Source organism: Lepidochelys olivacea, assembly GCF_965140295.1.
Source record: "Lepidochelys olivacea isolate rLepOli2 genome assembly, chromosome: 6".
Lineage (NCBI taxonomy): Eukaryota > Metazoa > Chordata > Testudines > Cheloniidae > Lepidochelys > Lepidochelys olivacea.
This window is the reverse complement of record NC_140416.1, coordinates 87,522,734-87,540,422: the sequence shown is the minus strand read 5'-3', so window position 1 is coordinate 87,540,422 and position 17,689 is coordinate 87,522,734. Positions and strand designations below refer to the sequence as shown.

General features: G+C 47.3%; 1 protein-coding gene across 6 annotated transcripts in view; it reads right to left on the bottom strand.

The window, feature by feature from the left end:
• Nucleotides 1-17,689, bottom strand: part of ESRRB (estrogen related receptor beta) — a 167,856-nt gene that overhangs the window by 27,040 nt on the left and 123,127 nt on the right. For 5 of the 6 annotated variants that reach the window (XM_084632618.1, XM_084632619.1, XM_084632615.1 and 2 more), the window contains 2 exons: nucleotides 16,130-16,246; nucleotides 580-690 (listed from right to left, as the gene is read on the bottom strand). In XM_084632618.1, the coding sequence (XP_084488744.1) occupies nucleotides 580-690; nucleotides 16,130-16,246 (228 nt within the window). Of the gene's footprint in view, nucleotides 1-579; nucleotides 691-801; nucleotides 915-16,129; nucleotides 16,247-17,689 lie in introns of those variants that run through there. The other variant, XM_084632620.1, reaches the window with a different exon arrangement.

The window sequence follows — 17,689 nt, the reverse complement described above, 5'->3', positions numbered from 1 at the left end:
TATGGGTATGTGTACACCAGTTTGAAAAACACTGGTGTAGAGGTTGGAAACTAGAATCTGTGATTCTTCAGTACTGAGCCAACACCTGTAGAAGTCTGAAAAAAGCAGGAGCCCATTTTAAGTCATGGCTCAGTTATACCAGGTAGATCCCATGGGGATATGACAGGGTGAGAGAAGCCTAAGATGAATGTGATAGACAAACAACTGTTGGGATTTTGAGAAGTTCAGAAAACAACTTGGTGACATGGTAGAGAGAGATCAGGGTGTGAGGCTGATTTAGTGGATCTTGGGTGCAGGGAAGACCAGAACATCACTGAAGTTATACAGTTAGTCTCCCTCTCTGAGAAAGCTCTGACTGATGATCCAAAGAATCCCATCATCAACGGGCCACAACCTCAGATGACACTATTCCACCCACACACTATACTCATTGGAAAAAAAATGAATATCTGACAATGGTGATTTGTAATGGAAACAGAAGGGGACAACAACCACACAACATTATTTGTGCATCCATGGCACCAACAGAAAAAGAAGCTGTGCTGGCCTTAAGGAAAACAATAGGAAGCTTGTACATACATGGCTTTTTGGCTGGAGGAGGGATCTGTAAGCTCAGATAAGTACTGCTCTCAGAGTCCAGTCTTCTCTTGTACTTCTGGCGTCCTCCGCGGACTCGATCCAGACGAACCCCTGTGGGTAAGAGAGGAAAGAAACTCGTGATCCCCTAGCAGTGTTGTAGTGAATCCTGGAATTTCACTGCTACAGCTTTGTAAGAGAGGAGGCCTGGATATTCTTCCTTACCCAGCAGAACTTCCCTGACCAGGCCACCTGGCCTGTCCACTGAATCCAGCACAGCTGTCCCAACAATGCCAGCTGGGCAGCCTCCTGCTCTGACCACATCACTGGGATAGTTACCTCTCTTAAAAACATTAATGAAGACAAAACCCAACCCACCTCAACTCTTGAATCATCATCTGTTTGGTAGATAAATTGAGGGCTTCAGATTTCAGTGCTCTCTGGATGATCATGTTTTTAAAAAGGAAGTCTCAGAAATGTCAATCAAACCTGCGCTTATTAAAAAACCCCTTTAGATTGTTCTTAAAAATGAAAAGTTAAATATTCTGTGACCTTTCACTGTCTATATTTGAGGAAAGCTTCCCATAACAAATAGATTATGAAATATGAATAGAACCAAGATCTGTCGAGCAAGGCAACCCATAACGAAAGTAGAACTAAATATAAACAGAAACAAGACAATGCAACCTCTACCACAGTAAGGCAATAATAAAACTGAACTAGGCAGAAAGCGAAGATTTGTAGCAACAATGCCTCAAATACAATGAGTTAAACAGCAAACAAAGCGTCAAATACAACACCGAAATCACTATACCTATACAAACAGCAACAGCAGGATCAAGCATCGATACAAGAACAGCAGCTGAAATTCTACATCAGTACTAGACTTGAGCAAATGGTGGAAAAATAAGACCATGAATAGTTGTCCAGATTATTAAATAAATTCCTTTCTTGTTGGATCCTTGGTCCTTTGTGTTCAATTTCGATGAAATTGGGGGAATTGAATTTTACATGGACAAACAGCTGTTGAAAGTCAATTGTGAGTATACATGGAAATTGAATTTAAAATTTGCAAATGCAAGTATTCACACCTGTAATATTTGTGTGCTGATTTCATCCAGAGTACAGAAACAACACCATGTGACTTATCTGACCAATCATAATAAGCAACAAATATTTGGTGATCAATCCATACAGTAAAAAATAAAAAAGAGAACGTGATAGATGAATAAATTTTGAACAACACGTACCTTTGAGGAAACTGCAGTCTGCTCACAGATATTTTACAGCAGAAAGAGACTTAATCTGACAAGTAAATTATTCATTTCAGATCAGCACTTTGGTCACTAACCAATACCAACAGCGCGGGAGGAGCTATATGAAAGCCGTGCCAGAAGCAGTGATACCCCTGCCCAATACGAGCCGTCATACCCTGCTGCTAGCCCTACCATCCCTTACCATGCATGTCTGTACGCACCAGCGCCAACACGCTTAGCGGTACAAATACATCGACACCAGCACGCTCCACAACCGTTCTCCTACAGCACCCCGTATAGGGCTACCCAGGGCTGTTGGCAAAGCCCAACGTCAGCGCCCACCTAAGGGCTACAGGGTGGTTTTTAAGCTACAGGCCTGAGTAGTGCGCGAGGGCGAGCCCCGCTGCCGCGCAGTGGCACCTGTGGTACCGATGTAGGAGCACAGTTGTGGGCGAGGCTTCTGCTGACAATGGTGCTGTTCGTGCTGTGTGCCAGGGGTGCCTAGTTCTTGGTATTGCTATTGGTGCTGCTGTTCGTACGCATGTCAAGGCTCTTGGGGCTGCACAAGGAGCTTCCTCTTCACGAAGCACGGCTCTCCAGCGCTGCTTCTTGCACACGAGCCTGGGCGTGGGTAGATAGGTACATTCAATCAGTGCCATCCAATCTGATGGAACAGATTGATTCCCCTGGTATGCCATCCCCACTCCAGGAGCCAGCATTGTAGCGAGAGGAGCCATAGACCCACCTTGCTCCCTTTCAGAGTCCTGCTCCCGTGTGGAGAGAAGCAGAAATGACCAGTCCTTGAAATCCCCAGAGCAAAGGAATTGCTATTGTGAGTTGCCCTTGCATAGCCCAGCATGCAGGAAAGAGAGGGGTAGAGCATGAGATGCGGCTGTCGGGGAGTAGAGGGAACATGGCTGAGTTAGGCTCTGCTACACTTGGTTCTCCACTGGCATCGGACCTTGCCCTAGTGGTATAAGTTAAAGCTGTCTCCCTGCAGATGAGGCTGGGCTGCTAAGAATCAGGATGAGATCAGCTGCATGTCAGCCCCTCTCTGCACCAGGCCCCGCACAGTAGAGAATCAAGCCCTAAAACTATAATTTAAGCCATCAGTCTGGGCCCTGGAACTATTCGTTTTAATTGAGATGTTAGGCCTCTCTCTCCACTGCCTTCCCCTTCATATTGTCATTTACATGAGTGCAGAGGGGCGCAAAGTACGTGTCCCACACAATCACTCTGAGTTGGCAGCATTTTACACCCACTTTGCACAGGTGCAAATGATGACACAAGGGCCCTGATGATGTCTGAGCTGTGCCTGGATATAGCAGGGAATGGTGGCTGCATAGAGCAGGGTAAAAGACTGATCTTCAGCCACCTGGCCCCAGGAGAAGTTAGAACCACACAGGGCTTACTCTAACTTCCACTACTGATGTAAAGCCAATGCCTGTAGATGCACAGATATGGTACGGCTCTACTCCACCACATGCTTGCTGCCCACATCACTCCCCACAAATGCCCCGATACACCCCTTCCCTCCTTGTGCATGGGGTGTGGGAGCTGACTGATGTGAGAGGTGGCAGAGCTTTCAACCAGCAGAGAGTTCACTTATATTGCTTTCTTTTAAGGCCACTCTGTGTCGTTTATATGGTGCAAACTTATTTGGCACGAAGAGGCCTTCGCGGACTGGAGAATCTTACGCAAAGTGCAAGGCAGGAGCCATTCAGCCCCAATGAGTTCAAATAGTTGTTTTTCCTGTGAGTAAAGTCAGGGTATTCAGGGGCTCAGGTACCAGTGCTGAGCAGGGGGAGGGAGGCTAGATGGCTTGACAGAGATATGTCAGAAGAAAGCCCAGGAAGTGAAATGTGTGGAGTCAGAGCATACTGAGCGAGTTTGCTGCAACTGGCACATTTTCTAAGCTCGTCACTGATCCAATGAAGAGACCCACTGAACTCACAGAAAGTCGATAGGACCTGGCTTCCATATTACAGGGGCACCTTGGAAAATTTTAGCGGGTGTTTCTTATTTCCCTGCTCAGCACCAAGGAGCCTGGCTGGACAGCTCCTTCTCTGATGTCCCATCAAGTTCCAGGGAGAGAAGAGAAAAAGAAAACAGCAGAATTTGGAGCCTAGGGAGACCCAGGAAGAATGGTAGACCTGTGTGAGTACAAACCTGGAGTCCTGTATTAGCCAGGAGACCCCAAGACTGGCTTCTCTCCTTTGACTTCTCCATTGAGATAAATCTGTTCAGATTTCAAAAGACAGAAACCCCATGAGGCCTCCACCGCATGCTGTGCTGAATGAGCAGTGCCTCAAGTCAGTCAGTGAGAAAATATGCCTCCCCGGGAAGTGCTGAGTCAGCAACAGAATGGGGAAAAGGCTGTGAAAGTGACAAACATCACGAATATGACTGAATTGCCTGGCCCAAGCAGGGCTTTCTAAATGAAACACAACTTCCCATTCCCTCTCACTAGAGGCTCGCAGCTCCTGTTTCTTCTATGTGCTGATGGGCAGATATGATATTAAAGGGTGGAATCACCTATCCGCTTAGTAGAGGAAGCTGGGAACCAATCTGCAATTCCCCAGAGTGCACTCTCTGCACATTTTGATGAAGCGAAAGGAAAAAAAACCTGGGGAGGGAGTCACTTTACTTTTACCAAAGAGACATGCAGACAGGCGCATCGTCCCCAGCATTTGGCTGGTGGAATGGCTGCACAGGTTGCAGAGGTATTAGGGATCCTCAATCAGATTATAGGGACACAAAGGACTTAAGTGCATTAAAAGAGATAAGAGAGAGAGACAAGGAGATTTACCCTCCATCCCTCCTTCCCTGGCTGAGTGGATATAGGCCTGTTCCTCCAAGGACTTTGGCTTGTTAATTTTGAATGAGACTGTATTTTCCTCCTGTTCCCCATCCAGTGTGACACTCCTTGAGGCAAACGCTTTAAATAAGGTCACAACCATTGTTCTGCCTCAGCAACACAAGCATTAGCCTTAAAGAGACAGTGCGTAGACTGACCCACATGCGAAACATCTCATCCATCTTCCAATCGTTAATCGGAGCAATTTGTAGGCGTGACAAGCAACAAACTGCATGTCAATCCTGGGAACAGTGTGCAAGATAGTGGAGAGACAAGTAACAAGAGAAGTACTCTGCCCTGAAGAGCTTACAGTCTTAACAGTCCCATACAGACACAAAGGCAGCTCAGCTGATAACAAGAGCGCTTACTTTTCTCTTGAACTTTTCACTTCCCTGGGTTTTGTTACTTTTCTGTTTGGTTTGTTTATTGTCTGATTTTGTTATTGCCTCTTACAAGGAAGCGGGGAGGGAAGAAGAAGGGTGTTAAAATGGGGTTCCAAGAGAGATGTGAAGAAGGACTGGACGTGTGGTGGGTGGGGTGAGAAAAGCACAGCCAAGCCCGGAGCAGCATGGGTGCAGTCACAGAGAGGCAGTGTCAAGTCCAAAGCAGGATGGGTGGGGCTAGAGAGGCAGTGCCAGGCCCGGAGCAGTCAGATGAGATAAGAATGGGAGAAAGAAACAAAAAGGGAGACAAATTGTGAGCCTGAGTAGAACAAGGAGGGTAAAGGAAGCAAACAGAGATGAGATGAGAGGCACAGACGAGCCAGGACACCAGGCTGTGCAGGGCCTGGAAACATATGGATGTCAATCCGAAATCACATGGTGGTTAAGCATTCTGCTTAATTCCTTTGAGGTTGAATTGCAGGCTGTGACACCTGGTATGCAGATACTTGTGGGAGGCAGCCAAGCCTTTAGTGGACACACCTACGCATGATTTGCTGCCTTCAACCCATCCCATGATGGGAGCAAGGGAAACTTGTTACCCTCCAGCTGCTCTATGACTTTCCAACTCATTTCACACAGGGGCCACCACAGTCCAGTTCCCAGCAGGACAGATGTACCCATCAGAAAATCACCACCAGGACTTGGCACTCACTGGCCCCCATGTTGGCAGCTTCAGCAGAGAGGCATAGACAGAATGGGCTTCAGAATTCCTTCCTCACACCTAGAGGGAGTCCCTCCGCATCAGGTGTGAGGCACATTGGCATGGGAAAGTTTGGGGGGAAGTCTGCTTTTTCTATTCCAGTTTTAGGGCAGGGGCTCCTTCTGACATGGATGCTTTCTGTGCTGAGAATGTAAACAATCCCACAGATCTACTTGTGCAGTAACAAAGGGAAGGGCACACTCCAGTCCTGTCGCCTCTGAAAGGAACACCTGTGTTAGCCCTGACACGTACACGAGACTCCCTTCTGACCAGCGTCTGCCATGTTTGTCTGGCTTTCTTTGATTAGAGGTGTATGTTATTAGTTCCCCTGCCTGCCCTATCCCAAAGGGGGTCCCAGGATGAAGGAAGGTGGAGGCCCTGGACTTGGGTGTTTGCCTGGTCCTTTTCAACCCATCATTCTGCCCTGGTTAGGGCTGTCAGTTTTCTAACCATCCTGTTGGTGCCACTCGTGTTCCAGGAGCTCACGTGAAAAGGTCTGTACCAGTGCCAAGCCTCTGCAGTGCAAGAGCCAATCTGCTGATCTGTTCAAGCTCCCTGCAATTCTCTGCTGTGCCCCCTCAGAGAGACATCTGCCTGACGAGTTCAAGATCACATGTCCCCTCACTGACTTGATAACATCAGGCTTTGGGGGTTTTTTCTTAATGGGAGTAAAATAATTCCAGCGTTTTTTTTAAAAGCTGGACCCACGCCTAGTCCGTCGGAAGTAAAAATAGCCGAGTGTGCAGAGGCAGCAGCACGGGAAATCAGGTTTAGTTTCTCTTTTATATTCTGGGGGCTAAAAATACTCTTAAAAGCTCTGTGAAGCTCAGCCTTGGCCAGTGGGAAATGCAGCCTAGGCCCAATATCAGCTGTCACATCGAATTACTAGCCTCACATCACTTTCTATAGAGTCCTATCACATGCTCCTGAACTGATAGTAACAGAGCGATCTATCCCAGCCCGAAGGGCTCACAGCAGAATTTTGCCAAGTGGCTTTGATGGGATGATTGGTACCCAGATTGAAAAGAACATAATTAAATGGAGCTCTAAGAGAAATGCATAGGCCAGGGAGTGATGCCCTAGTGTTTGCACCACCGCATGGCTGTGCCCTGGATACAGAGGCCAGAAGCTGCTTTCACAGGCTAACTGGAATCAGGTACAGCTTCTACTCCCGTGCACCACTACCACGGGTATTCATACAATGCCATAGCTGTGAGCCCCCCTCCTGGAGGTAGGTACCTATGCCAAATCAGCAGCTTAGGTACCCCATACCCTAGCAGCCGAAAATATCTCTTGCTTTCTCTCTCTCCTGCTCACACTCAATACCTTTCTCGTGCTCGCCCTGCATTTGCATGTACCCCTGGCCGTCCCACCCCCTATTGGTGGCCTGCCTCTGGCCCTCCTGATGTGGTGGCTGGCAGGTGACAGGTGTTAGGCACGCTCTGCACATGCCCATGGGATCAGACCCTGCTGGCAAGATAGGCATTCCCCTGAGTTTGAGAATCTAGGTACGGGGCTGCTTTGGCTTGAGTTAAGGCTCCAAGTAGCTCACTAGCCACTGGGATGGATTTGGCATTTAGGCAAATGTTGACTGGTGGAAGCTTAGCCGCCTGGGGCCTCAGACGCCTACGGGTTTGGCAGCAGCTTTGAAAAGGTCAGTGGCAGCTAATGGTGAACTTAGGCACTAAAGTACCTTTAAAGATCGGGGCCTTAGACACTTGGAAAATAAATGGGACATAGGCTGCCGAGTGTCTGTCACTTTTGAAAATGAGACCTAGTAGGCACTTCTGAAAATTTTATCCAAGTGCCTTTAACTGGCTCAGAGAAGCAGGTATCTAGCATAATCCCACCCCTGCTTGGAGCTCAGTCTTGCTTTCATAAAACGGTTTTAGTTGGCTAACATGTAGCCATATGGGCCTGGACATCTCTGCAGAGCTGGGACCTTCACCAGGATGTCAGATGTCTCCTTTCCCAATGTCCATTTTGTCGAAGTACTGAATAGAATCCCCCTGATGTGGGAAAAGCAGATGGGGGGGGGGGGGGAGAGAGGGGGGATGGGAGTTAGATCTATTAAGCTCTCCGAAGTCCCCTAAAATAAATGCCACTTGCAGAGTGCCTGGTGCAGACCTGAAGCTCTTTTTCTGAAACAAGAGCTATATACCACTAATGGAAGCGGGACACCAGGTTTGCTGGTGCAATGGTCCAATTCACTCTGGCAGCAGACTAGATACCAAACTAGACAGCTCAATGATACACAGAGTGGGGGAAACCGGACCAGGTAACCTAATAGTCTGTTCAGGTATGCCAGTGGTCTGATCTGTTATGGCAGGAAGCTGACATACCAGACCAGATGGACCAATGATGTGGCTCCAGTATATAAATTCTATATTCCTACAATGGTAGGTACTCAGGGTGTGGGTGACACAGACATCAAAGTGTTACTGGCCCTGGCTCCTGCTCTAAAGGGCATGGAGTTTGTTTGTTTGTTTTTAAGCACAGGGGTATTTTAGAGAAAGAAAAATTGTTTTTCATTCTCTTTCTTCATTTGGATGCTTAGAAAAGTGATATTTCTGGCATGAGCTAGAGGCAGAATACTCTATAAATACAAAACCATTAAATCCCTGCAGCAGCAACCTGATCGGGGCTGCCTTTTAATTTCCTGACATGAGCTGGCCACTAACCCAATTACCCAGAATTCCCAGAGGAGTCCTCATCCTTCCCACGAAGCACCGAGACAGCCCAAGCATATTGCATGGATTCCAGCTGAGCTTTCACTGAAATCAAATATCATTTAGGAAACTCATGGTCTGAAAACAAGGATGGGGGCAGGAGGTGGAGGAGGGAGGTTTCTGGAAACACTTTGCTCTATTGAGAGATTCTGAAACTTAAACAGAAAAGAGACACCCCAGATTCGGTTACTCTGCTGGAAGCAAGCTCTACTGTTTATCCAGCTTTCTGGGGTTTTGTGCAGGGTTATTAAATGGAAGTGGCTTGAGATCACTGATGCCTGCCATTTCCCATTTAGTTACAAGACCACCATATTCTATTCACATCACGAGAGATGTGGGTTGGCCCTGGGTGAGAAGTGAATCTATTTCTGTTACAAACACTGGGTGGCACCTGCCATTCCATGCAGCTGGTTGGGTTGGGAACAGCAAAATGGAGGCTAAACCTGAGTAAAGTGCCATTGTCTACAGGACTTCACAGCTCACAGACTGGGTTCACAGAAAGAAGGTCAAGTAGCAAGGGACAGTTGTTTGGGGTGAGAGATGAGTTTGATTTCCATTCTTCTCATCACTAAAAGTGAACAGTGACTACTTCCCAAATACATGGACATGGAGAGGCTTGGAGAGCAAAAAGATCGAGTTGGTATAAGGTTGGAAGGTCCTAGGATTGAGACCATTCCCATGGCAGTTGGAAATGTGCTGGGAAGGTATACAGTTAACAGAAAGGATAGTTGGGTCAATTCTGTGGTCATTGTTTACTTCCCATTCATATTTTATTTCACTACCTGGCCCCACAATGGTGGTACTCAGGTGATGAGTGCACCAGAAAGAGATTAGATTAGGAAGAGAGGAGTCCAAGAGCTTGTGAGATTGGCAACAGAAAGAATTTGGACACACTGTTGAATTTTAAGGGCTAGTCTACACTGGCAACTCTGCCACAGCAACACTGTGTGGTCACGGCACAGCGCTCTAAAAATACCCATCTCAACGAGGGGCGTAGCTCTCAGAGCTCGGGCACTGTTTACACTGGCGCTTTACAGGGCTGCAACTTGCTGCGCTCAGGGGGGTGTTTTTTCACTGACAGCGTAGACAAGCCAGCATAGACAAGCCCTAACATATTTTCTGTCACGTCCTTTGCAAATTCACGAGTGTGACAAGTAGCAAAAGGTAGCAAAGGAAAGGCTCATTCTGGAATCTCAGTAACTGGGATTCCTGTACCATGGAAGTTCCAGTTCTTGGGAGAATGGAATATGTAGAGAGGAAAATAAATCATATCCCATTTTTGCCAAGTCAGAGTGTCTTCTGGGAGTCTCTTATTGTTGATGAGAGTCCCTCTTCTGCTCCTGGAGACCCAGCCTCTTCTTTCTGCTATGAAAAGAACCTTCTTTGCATTTGTCAGTCTCACCACATCCCATCTCACAAAGAAACACAAGTTGCACAGTCACTGGGGGAGTCCTCAGAATCCTGGTGCAATGCGATTGGTGCAGGAAAGTAAGAAGAACACTTCCCTTCCCAGACACGCTAAGTATGGAGAATCTTCACGGAGCAACAGCTCTTGCCCTAGGATGGAAGTTCCCATTCCTGCCTTTATTACTCTAGTTCTTATAGGTAAAATGCTGGAAATCTGGGAGACTACAGTTGTTGTCTGCTTTATGCAATAGCTGAACACTCCTTTGCCTCAGGGGAAAGCTTCCCTCATACTATACCTGCCAGGTGAGACAGCATACAGGTTCCTGCAGTGGCCATGGAGGCACCAGATCAGAAGGGGCATCTGACAAACCCCATCCTGGTACCAATCTGCAATTCCCCAGAGTACCAGGTTTAGTTTGAACAGATTTCAGATCCTTTTATGGAATCATTTTTCCTGAACTAGCAGCTTCAGAAACTGCCCCTCCTGAGCAACTTACTCTCAGTCCTTTACAAGCAGTATTTTTAGCAAATTTGAGGCTGGTGAAATGTGTGTAATTAACATCTGTGGAGAGCAAAGCACCTCTGTTTATCCACAGAATAATGGGTACAGCATGAGCAGTGGTAGTGTTAATCCCCACCCGTGGTCTTCTGGGACCATCTCTAGAGTGAGAAGGGCTCCTGGCTCCATAGCCCAATCAATATTTGGCTTATTTGCTGAGAGTGCCAGTGTAGGAGCCAGTTAGTACCAACTGTAATGATAGTTTTTACCAGTCCACGAGGAACTGGATGGAGGCCATTAGCCTATTTCAGAGACTTGCTCCCAGTCCTTACAGCGAGTGGGGACTCAAAAGAGATGAGTCTCAGCACACTGCTTGCAGGGAGCAGAAGATGGCTAAGTCTTAGCAACATAAAACAGATTCTTACTGCTTCACTTGAGAAAGAAAACAGCAAGAATGCAGGATGTGCTCTCCATGGCCAGCCAGCCAGCAAAGCATGACAGGATTATTAGAGGGCTATGCACTTTGGTGACCCCTCCTCTTTCCCCCGCCCCACCCATGTGCTTTGTGAAGGGATCTGGCACTCCTGACTTCAGAGCATTTTTCCCTTCAGAGTTTCTCTGACTCCTATTAGATGTGTGAAATGCTGCTGCAGAAGTGCAGTGGAGCTAAAAGCAGCATCGAGGGAGCAGGCACTGAAAGGACGGGGCCTTTGGAAGATTAAACAGTTTCTCTTTCAAAGTGAAAAGTGACTGAGTGGGCTGAGCCTTGGTAGCCTGCCAGGCGTGTGCCAAGCTGCAATGAGAATAAGAGGCACCAACACAGAACTGTGAGCAGTGGCAGCCACCTGCCGTTTACACGGCTTCAGGGACAAGGCAAGCATTCCCTGCGGGGAAAGGTCTCAGTGGGATATCACAAAGGGCTGAATGACCACACAAGGAAGAAGGAAAGGCTTGTGTCAGAGAACTCCTAGGGCCATTCTGCTCAATAAGCTGCCTGTGAGCTCACCTAGTATGGGGCTGGAGGGTATCTTTGTTGTGCCCTCAATACTTCTGGCAACTTCTAGCTCCTCTCCTTCTTCGCTTTGCGCATTTGTCTGTGGTGAGGTTTCCTGTGATCCCAGCAAACAGGCCTCCTCCCACTCCCTTTCCCCTCAACAAGGGATTTTTCCAGGGGGAATTTAACATGCAGCTGCTTCTCACTGGCCATACATCATCCCCCTTCCCATGTCTTGTAGCTGCTCACGCTGTTTATGTTTAAACAAAGGATTGGCACCCTCTTCTCCTGTTGGCTCCTTCAGGGAAAACTGACACCATAGTCATTTCCATAGCAACACCCTATGAGGTAACAAACATAGGATTGTGACCTCAGTGCAGTATCAGAAAGATGGAGAAGTTGGGCTGGGAGACCTTATCCAATCAGCTTCCATCTGGAACCAATCCCCCTTTCTCTGAACCCATTTACATGAACATTGTCTGAAATTACATCCTTCTCCTCCACTTTTAGACAAAGAAACTGTGAGCATGACTGAAAAACTCTTAGAAAAAAGAAACACAACAGCTGACTGAGGGATGAGTAGCAAAGGCTTATTCTCCCCATAGCTGATACGGCACAGACAGGGATTAGAAGAGTCACATCTGCAGCACTCCAGAGATCCACAAATCCATGATCAGGAGGTAGCAAAGTATAAGCACTTCAGGCAAGACTGTGCTGTAAGCACTGCCTGTGTTGGAGTGGGATAAGGAGGAGCTACGTTCCAGCAATTGTGTGTCTGAAACAGACAATGCCGGTGGGGGCGCACAGTCCTGAACATCCCCTCTCTTTTGCAAGCAGCAGCATATGCTCTCCCTTTACAGGCCCAGTTCCACTGTCCTGTGTGTGGGGTACACAGGAATCTGTACCAGTTTGCTCTAGATTCCCCAGTCTTTGCACAGTAGGAACACATGGACCAGGATAGTGCCTGGCCCTGCACAGGAGATGGTGAAAGGTTCTCAACCACTGTCCCCTGATGTCATTCAGGCAGGGACACCAAACAATACAGCACAAGTAGCACAGAGTTCCCAGGTTACATGCCTTTCTCTGGCGGTTAGGTAGAATTTCAGGTCCACACAGCCTTGGCTTCTCTGCTGAGACTGCCAACAAGGGGGCCAATTAGTACTAACTGGGGTAAGCTCTAGATGAAAAGAGAGAGAGATTCACAGGCAAAAAAGCTACAAAAAGCAAATGCTTTAGGAATAGGAGCCAGATGTGCTCTGCAAAAAGAGTTTTCTGCACCATGTTGTATTCTCCCTAGCAAGTCTCCCATGCTCTGCTGCATCACGCTGGAAGAACCTGAGATGTCAAAACTCCGGTGCCTGTGCAACTCCCTGGTTGCAGCCCATTGATCAGGGCTCTCTTAAAGAAAGTGACCTGGGGATATCTGAGAAACCTATTGATCTCTCACTTGGCTCCCTTCCTGCCTGTTTCTCATTCACTTTCCCCCATAACAAACCTGCACTGCTGTGTTCATCCCAGGGATAGTCTTGCTGGGTCTTAAAGGGGCACAGTCATATCAATGCATCCTACTGGATCATTCCATCTTCACCTGATGCAGGGGGGAGCATGTGTATTCCTGCTCATGCCCACACATACCAACTGTGGTCTGAGCCTGCTCCCATGGAAATCATGCCATGGATCCCAACAGGAGCAGGCTCAGAATCATTACCAGCTTTCTTCGTGTCACCTCTACATATTGTCCCCAGACATCCCTCTGGCTTAACTCAAGTGCCGAGCAGGCAGGAAGGTATAAATATGTAATACAATAAATTAAAATTAATACTTTCCCCCTCTGTAGTACCTACTGCTCAAAGATCTCAAAGCAGCTGAACTAAATATTAACCAGTGCAGTCTCCCAACCCTCCTGTGAGGATGGTCAGTGTCTTTACACTGAACCATTACAGAAAATAGTTGCCCAAGGCCACAGGGGCATCAGAGAATAGAACCAGGGTCCTGACTCCCTGATCTTTTGCTTTAACCATTAGACCATCTGTAGTCTCTAGTGCCCACCTCGTTTCCTGGCAGCTGGGGGGAGAAATGTGTTAACAGTCTTTTGAAAGGGGTAAACACCAAGAAGAGAGAGGGGAGTTACTTGGTGTGATATAAGGGAGTGGGGAGAACTAGGAATAATTAGATGAAATTATTAAAATGGAGGAAACTTAGCATGGGTATCCAGATACACTTCTTCACAGTGAGCTCTTCAAGAAATCAGAGCAATCTCTCCAGGGAAACCCTGCCACTTGGGACTTTAAAAACTAGACCGGACAAAGCACTAGAAAATGTACAAAGGGGAACAATCCTGCCCTGGCTGGGAGATGGAGTGGATGATCTAATAGAATCACAGAAATCAGAGATGGGAAAGACCAATGAACCTTTTATAATCGAAATCCTCTGTCAATTCTCCATTTTTGAGCAGAAAGTCAAACAATTATGGATTTCCTCTTTCCAGAAACTCCTGACTCTGTGGAGACCATGTACTATAAAACCATTTTTTCCCCTTTTTGGCTTTGGCTTTTAAAAATGTGTATTGACTGAATTCTATATAATAATATGTTGTATTTCCACAGGACTTTACGTAAGTTAACTAATCAATCCACAGAGTCCACCTGCAAACCAGGTCAGTATGATCTTTATTTTACAATGGGGAAACTGAGGAACTGAGTGGAAAAGCATGCCTTAACTCTCCCAGCAAGTCTGTGTCAAAACCAGGAATCCTGGATACCAGATCTGTTTTCAGATCACTCAACCAATCTCCTCCGCCCTGGCGTAGATTATTATATGCACATATATTATACTACTGTTGAACTACCTTTATATTACGTATCTAAAATATTACAGGTCCAGTCATAGATCCACTGACATCAGTAGCAAAACTCTGATTGATTTTAATGATGCAGTTTCAGTCCCTATAAGAAGAACAGTAAGGAACTCTGCCATTAAGGCTGTTTGGTATCATAAGACACGACAGCAAATAAGTGTCAATAAACATGAAATAGCAAAAGAGACCAGAGGATACTTCATTTTCTGCAGTACTGAATGCAGTGGTATCAAGGGGGTCAACCCCTAACCCAAAAGTAGGTGCATCCCTCTTATAAACAGATTGATGTATCCTTCAGACTCCATCACCTTCTAAGGCAAGGCCATGGAGGGTCAGACAGTACACTGCTCACACCCTCACAAAGTCAGTCACTGGAGAGCTGTGGTAGGAAGATATCTAGCCCCAGACATTACACATCCATCAAAGAACAGGCAAGGGTTTAAAATCTAATCTACATTCCTAACAGCACTGGCTGCCACCAGCCTGTCTCCCAGGAGATAAGTATCAGCACCCCACAGCAAAGCAACACACCCTCCTGGCAAGAGCTTACAATTCATCACTGGCTCATAGGATGGCGTGCCTGGAAGTGAGTAGTGTGAAGTGCTGGCATCCTTGGCTCAAGCGTGCTGGACCTGCACAGACAACTGTCGGCTGCTATTCACTGGGGTTAGGCTGAAGCCGCTGTGCTTTGCCAGGTACAGCAATGCAGAGAATTACAAGCAGTGCCTCTCCTCCCTTCCTCTCCCAGAAGGAACTTGGGGAAATGAAGCTTTAAAGTCAATCCATAAGAATGTGTTTAATTGCCACTGAATTCCCAGTGGTTCACCTTGAATAGACAAGGATGAGGGGAAAGAGCAGCACAAGAAAGGAGCCGAGCGCTGCTCAGAGAACATTGCGCAGATCAATAGGCTCAGAGAGGGGAGAGACAGGCTGAGCATGCAGGGCAGAGGGACCCACCTGCTCAGGGAAAAAGGTCTCTTCCCCATCACTTTCTTAAAGCCTCCCCTCAGAATGGAATAGCTGCCAGACCCTCCTTGCACTCTGTGACATGTCTTCATGCCAACTTCACCCTCCCCTACAAACAACCCAACCTGTTCATTAACAACAATAATTCCCTCTTCCCTCCAGTTGTACAGGTACTAGTACAGTTACTCAGCCAAGTCACTGTGGGAGGGAGGGATGTGCCCCCATCTGGGGTTCCTTTAGAAGGGGAATGTACACTATCATGGGTCAGGCTCTCACTAATTGTCAGATTTGCAGCTCCATACAAAATATAACATAAGGACCCTGCCCTTTGGAGACTGAGGCCTGGTCTACACTGGGGGATGGGGGTGGAAGGGGAGAGATGGGGGGCATCGATCTAAGTTACACAACTTCAGCTACGTGAATAACATAGCTGAAGTCAACGTACTTAGATCTACTTACTGGGGTGTCTTCACTGCAGTAGGTCGACTGCTGATGCTCCCCCATTGACTCCGCCTACACTTCTTGCTCCGGTGGAGTACCAGAGTTGATGGGAGAGCACTCGGCGGTCGATTTATCGCGTCTTCACTAGCCATGATAAATCGACACCCCCCCCCCGGATTGATCGCTCTGGAGGTAAGTGTAGACATACCCTGAAACTAGCCCTCATAGGGCCCATCTTCCCACTTAGCAGAAACAGATTGTTGTCCTTCCTGAGTCCTTTATAAGGGCTGCACCTTGGGAAAGCCAGGGAGGCCCCTGTGCAGTCAGTCTGGAAGCTGGTACGAGGCCTGGCCCAGGCTCAAAGGTAGTGAGTGGTCCCAAGTCCCTAGTACCCTCTATCTTACCTTCTTTCAGCATCCCCACTTTGAGGCATTTCATGAAGCGACAGGCCTGACAGGACTTGCGCCTCCGTTTCGTGATCTCACACTCATTGGTGGCTGGGCAGCTGTATTCAATGTTCCCTGCAATCAAACACAGAGATGGTCACTCAAGAGGCCTTGTTCCCTCTAACAGCAGGAATCACTATCATGGCCAGAGTACAATGCCTCCTGCCTGCACTGGGTAATACCCTTATACCCCCTACACCACCCAGATGCATACTGTCCGTTCCTTCATTCACACACTAGGGGACTGTGATGACGACTCCATCTGTGAAAATGTTTGGGGTTACCACACAGGCTGGGCTTCTTTGTTAGAAAAGCAAAATGAAAACATTAAATAAAAAGCAGTACTTGCAGGTGGAATTAGAGTACAAGCCCAGCTGGGGGTGCTTGGCCTTCAGCCATGTAGTGTCTCTGAGATGCACTGCTTACCAGTCTAATCAATGCACCTGGTGTTATTATTGGCACATATCCCTTACTGTTATAACCGTATCCCCAGGAGCCCAACCCATGGGGATTGTTCCGTTTGCTGCCCTAGTCTCAGCCTTTCCTGTGATGATTGTGTTTCCCGCAGGGCTTTGGGACTCTTGCTGATCTTTTCCACCTTTTGTTTTTGGGGGGCAGGGAGCTGGGGAAGTGACTTTTCTCTTCACTGTGTCACACACTGACTCTAATGATCTTATGCTTATGATCTGGTACAGTACAATGGGATAGCAGGGGCAGGGAAGTGCTCGATCTGGAGTAGGACATTCCTGTGGAATACCCCAGGTTTGGTTACAGGAAGGATAATGCAAACCTTTTTGGTTTCACTTGATGTGCCACTGATGTCCCCTGATCTTGTCTTTGAATTTATTTGGAGTTCAAATGAACCCCCAACACAAAGTCAAATTTATCCAAAAATACTGATTTTTTTCCTGGTTTTGGGTCAAAATCACAAGGACAAACACATTTCCAATGGTTTCCCATGGAAACTAGAAACTGAACGCAGATCTCCTGAAACTTGGCCACTGGACTTGGCAAAAGGTGCATGGGCTTCAGCAAACCTGGCCAGAGACTCTGGTTTCTTAATGAAAACAGAATCTGGTTTTGTTACAAACAGGGACTTCTTCTGAGGACTTTGCTCCAAAGAGGGATGGAGGCTTCCTACTGCATTTGAGGGATATTGATCCTGTCAGTTCCTACCTCTAGTCCCTGAGCTCAGCACACAGAGCCCCCATGTTTCCAGGTGCACCTCTCACTTTCTTCTTTTAGGTCACCTCCCACTCCAGCTGCCAGGGCTCTGGTTCATCCCTTGCAACACCCAAGGGCAAAGAAAGCACCCCAAATTTATTTCCTGCCACATGGCGCACTATCATGAAGCAAGAACACAACCTCAGACACAGGTACAATGACCTGACATGAGGATGTAAGTGCTGTAATGCCCGGTCACAGCATCACAGAACTTTTTTAACCCTACTGTTAAAGACTGTAACAAATGGGGCTGTCTCACCTCCTGCCAATCACTCTTCAGAAGATACTTCTGGA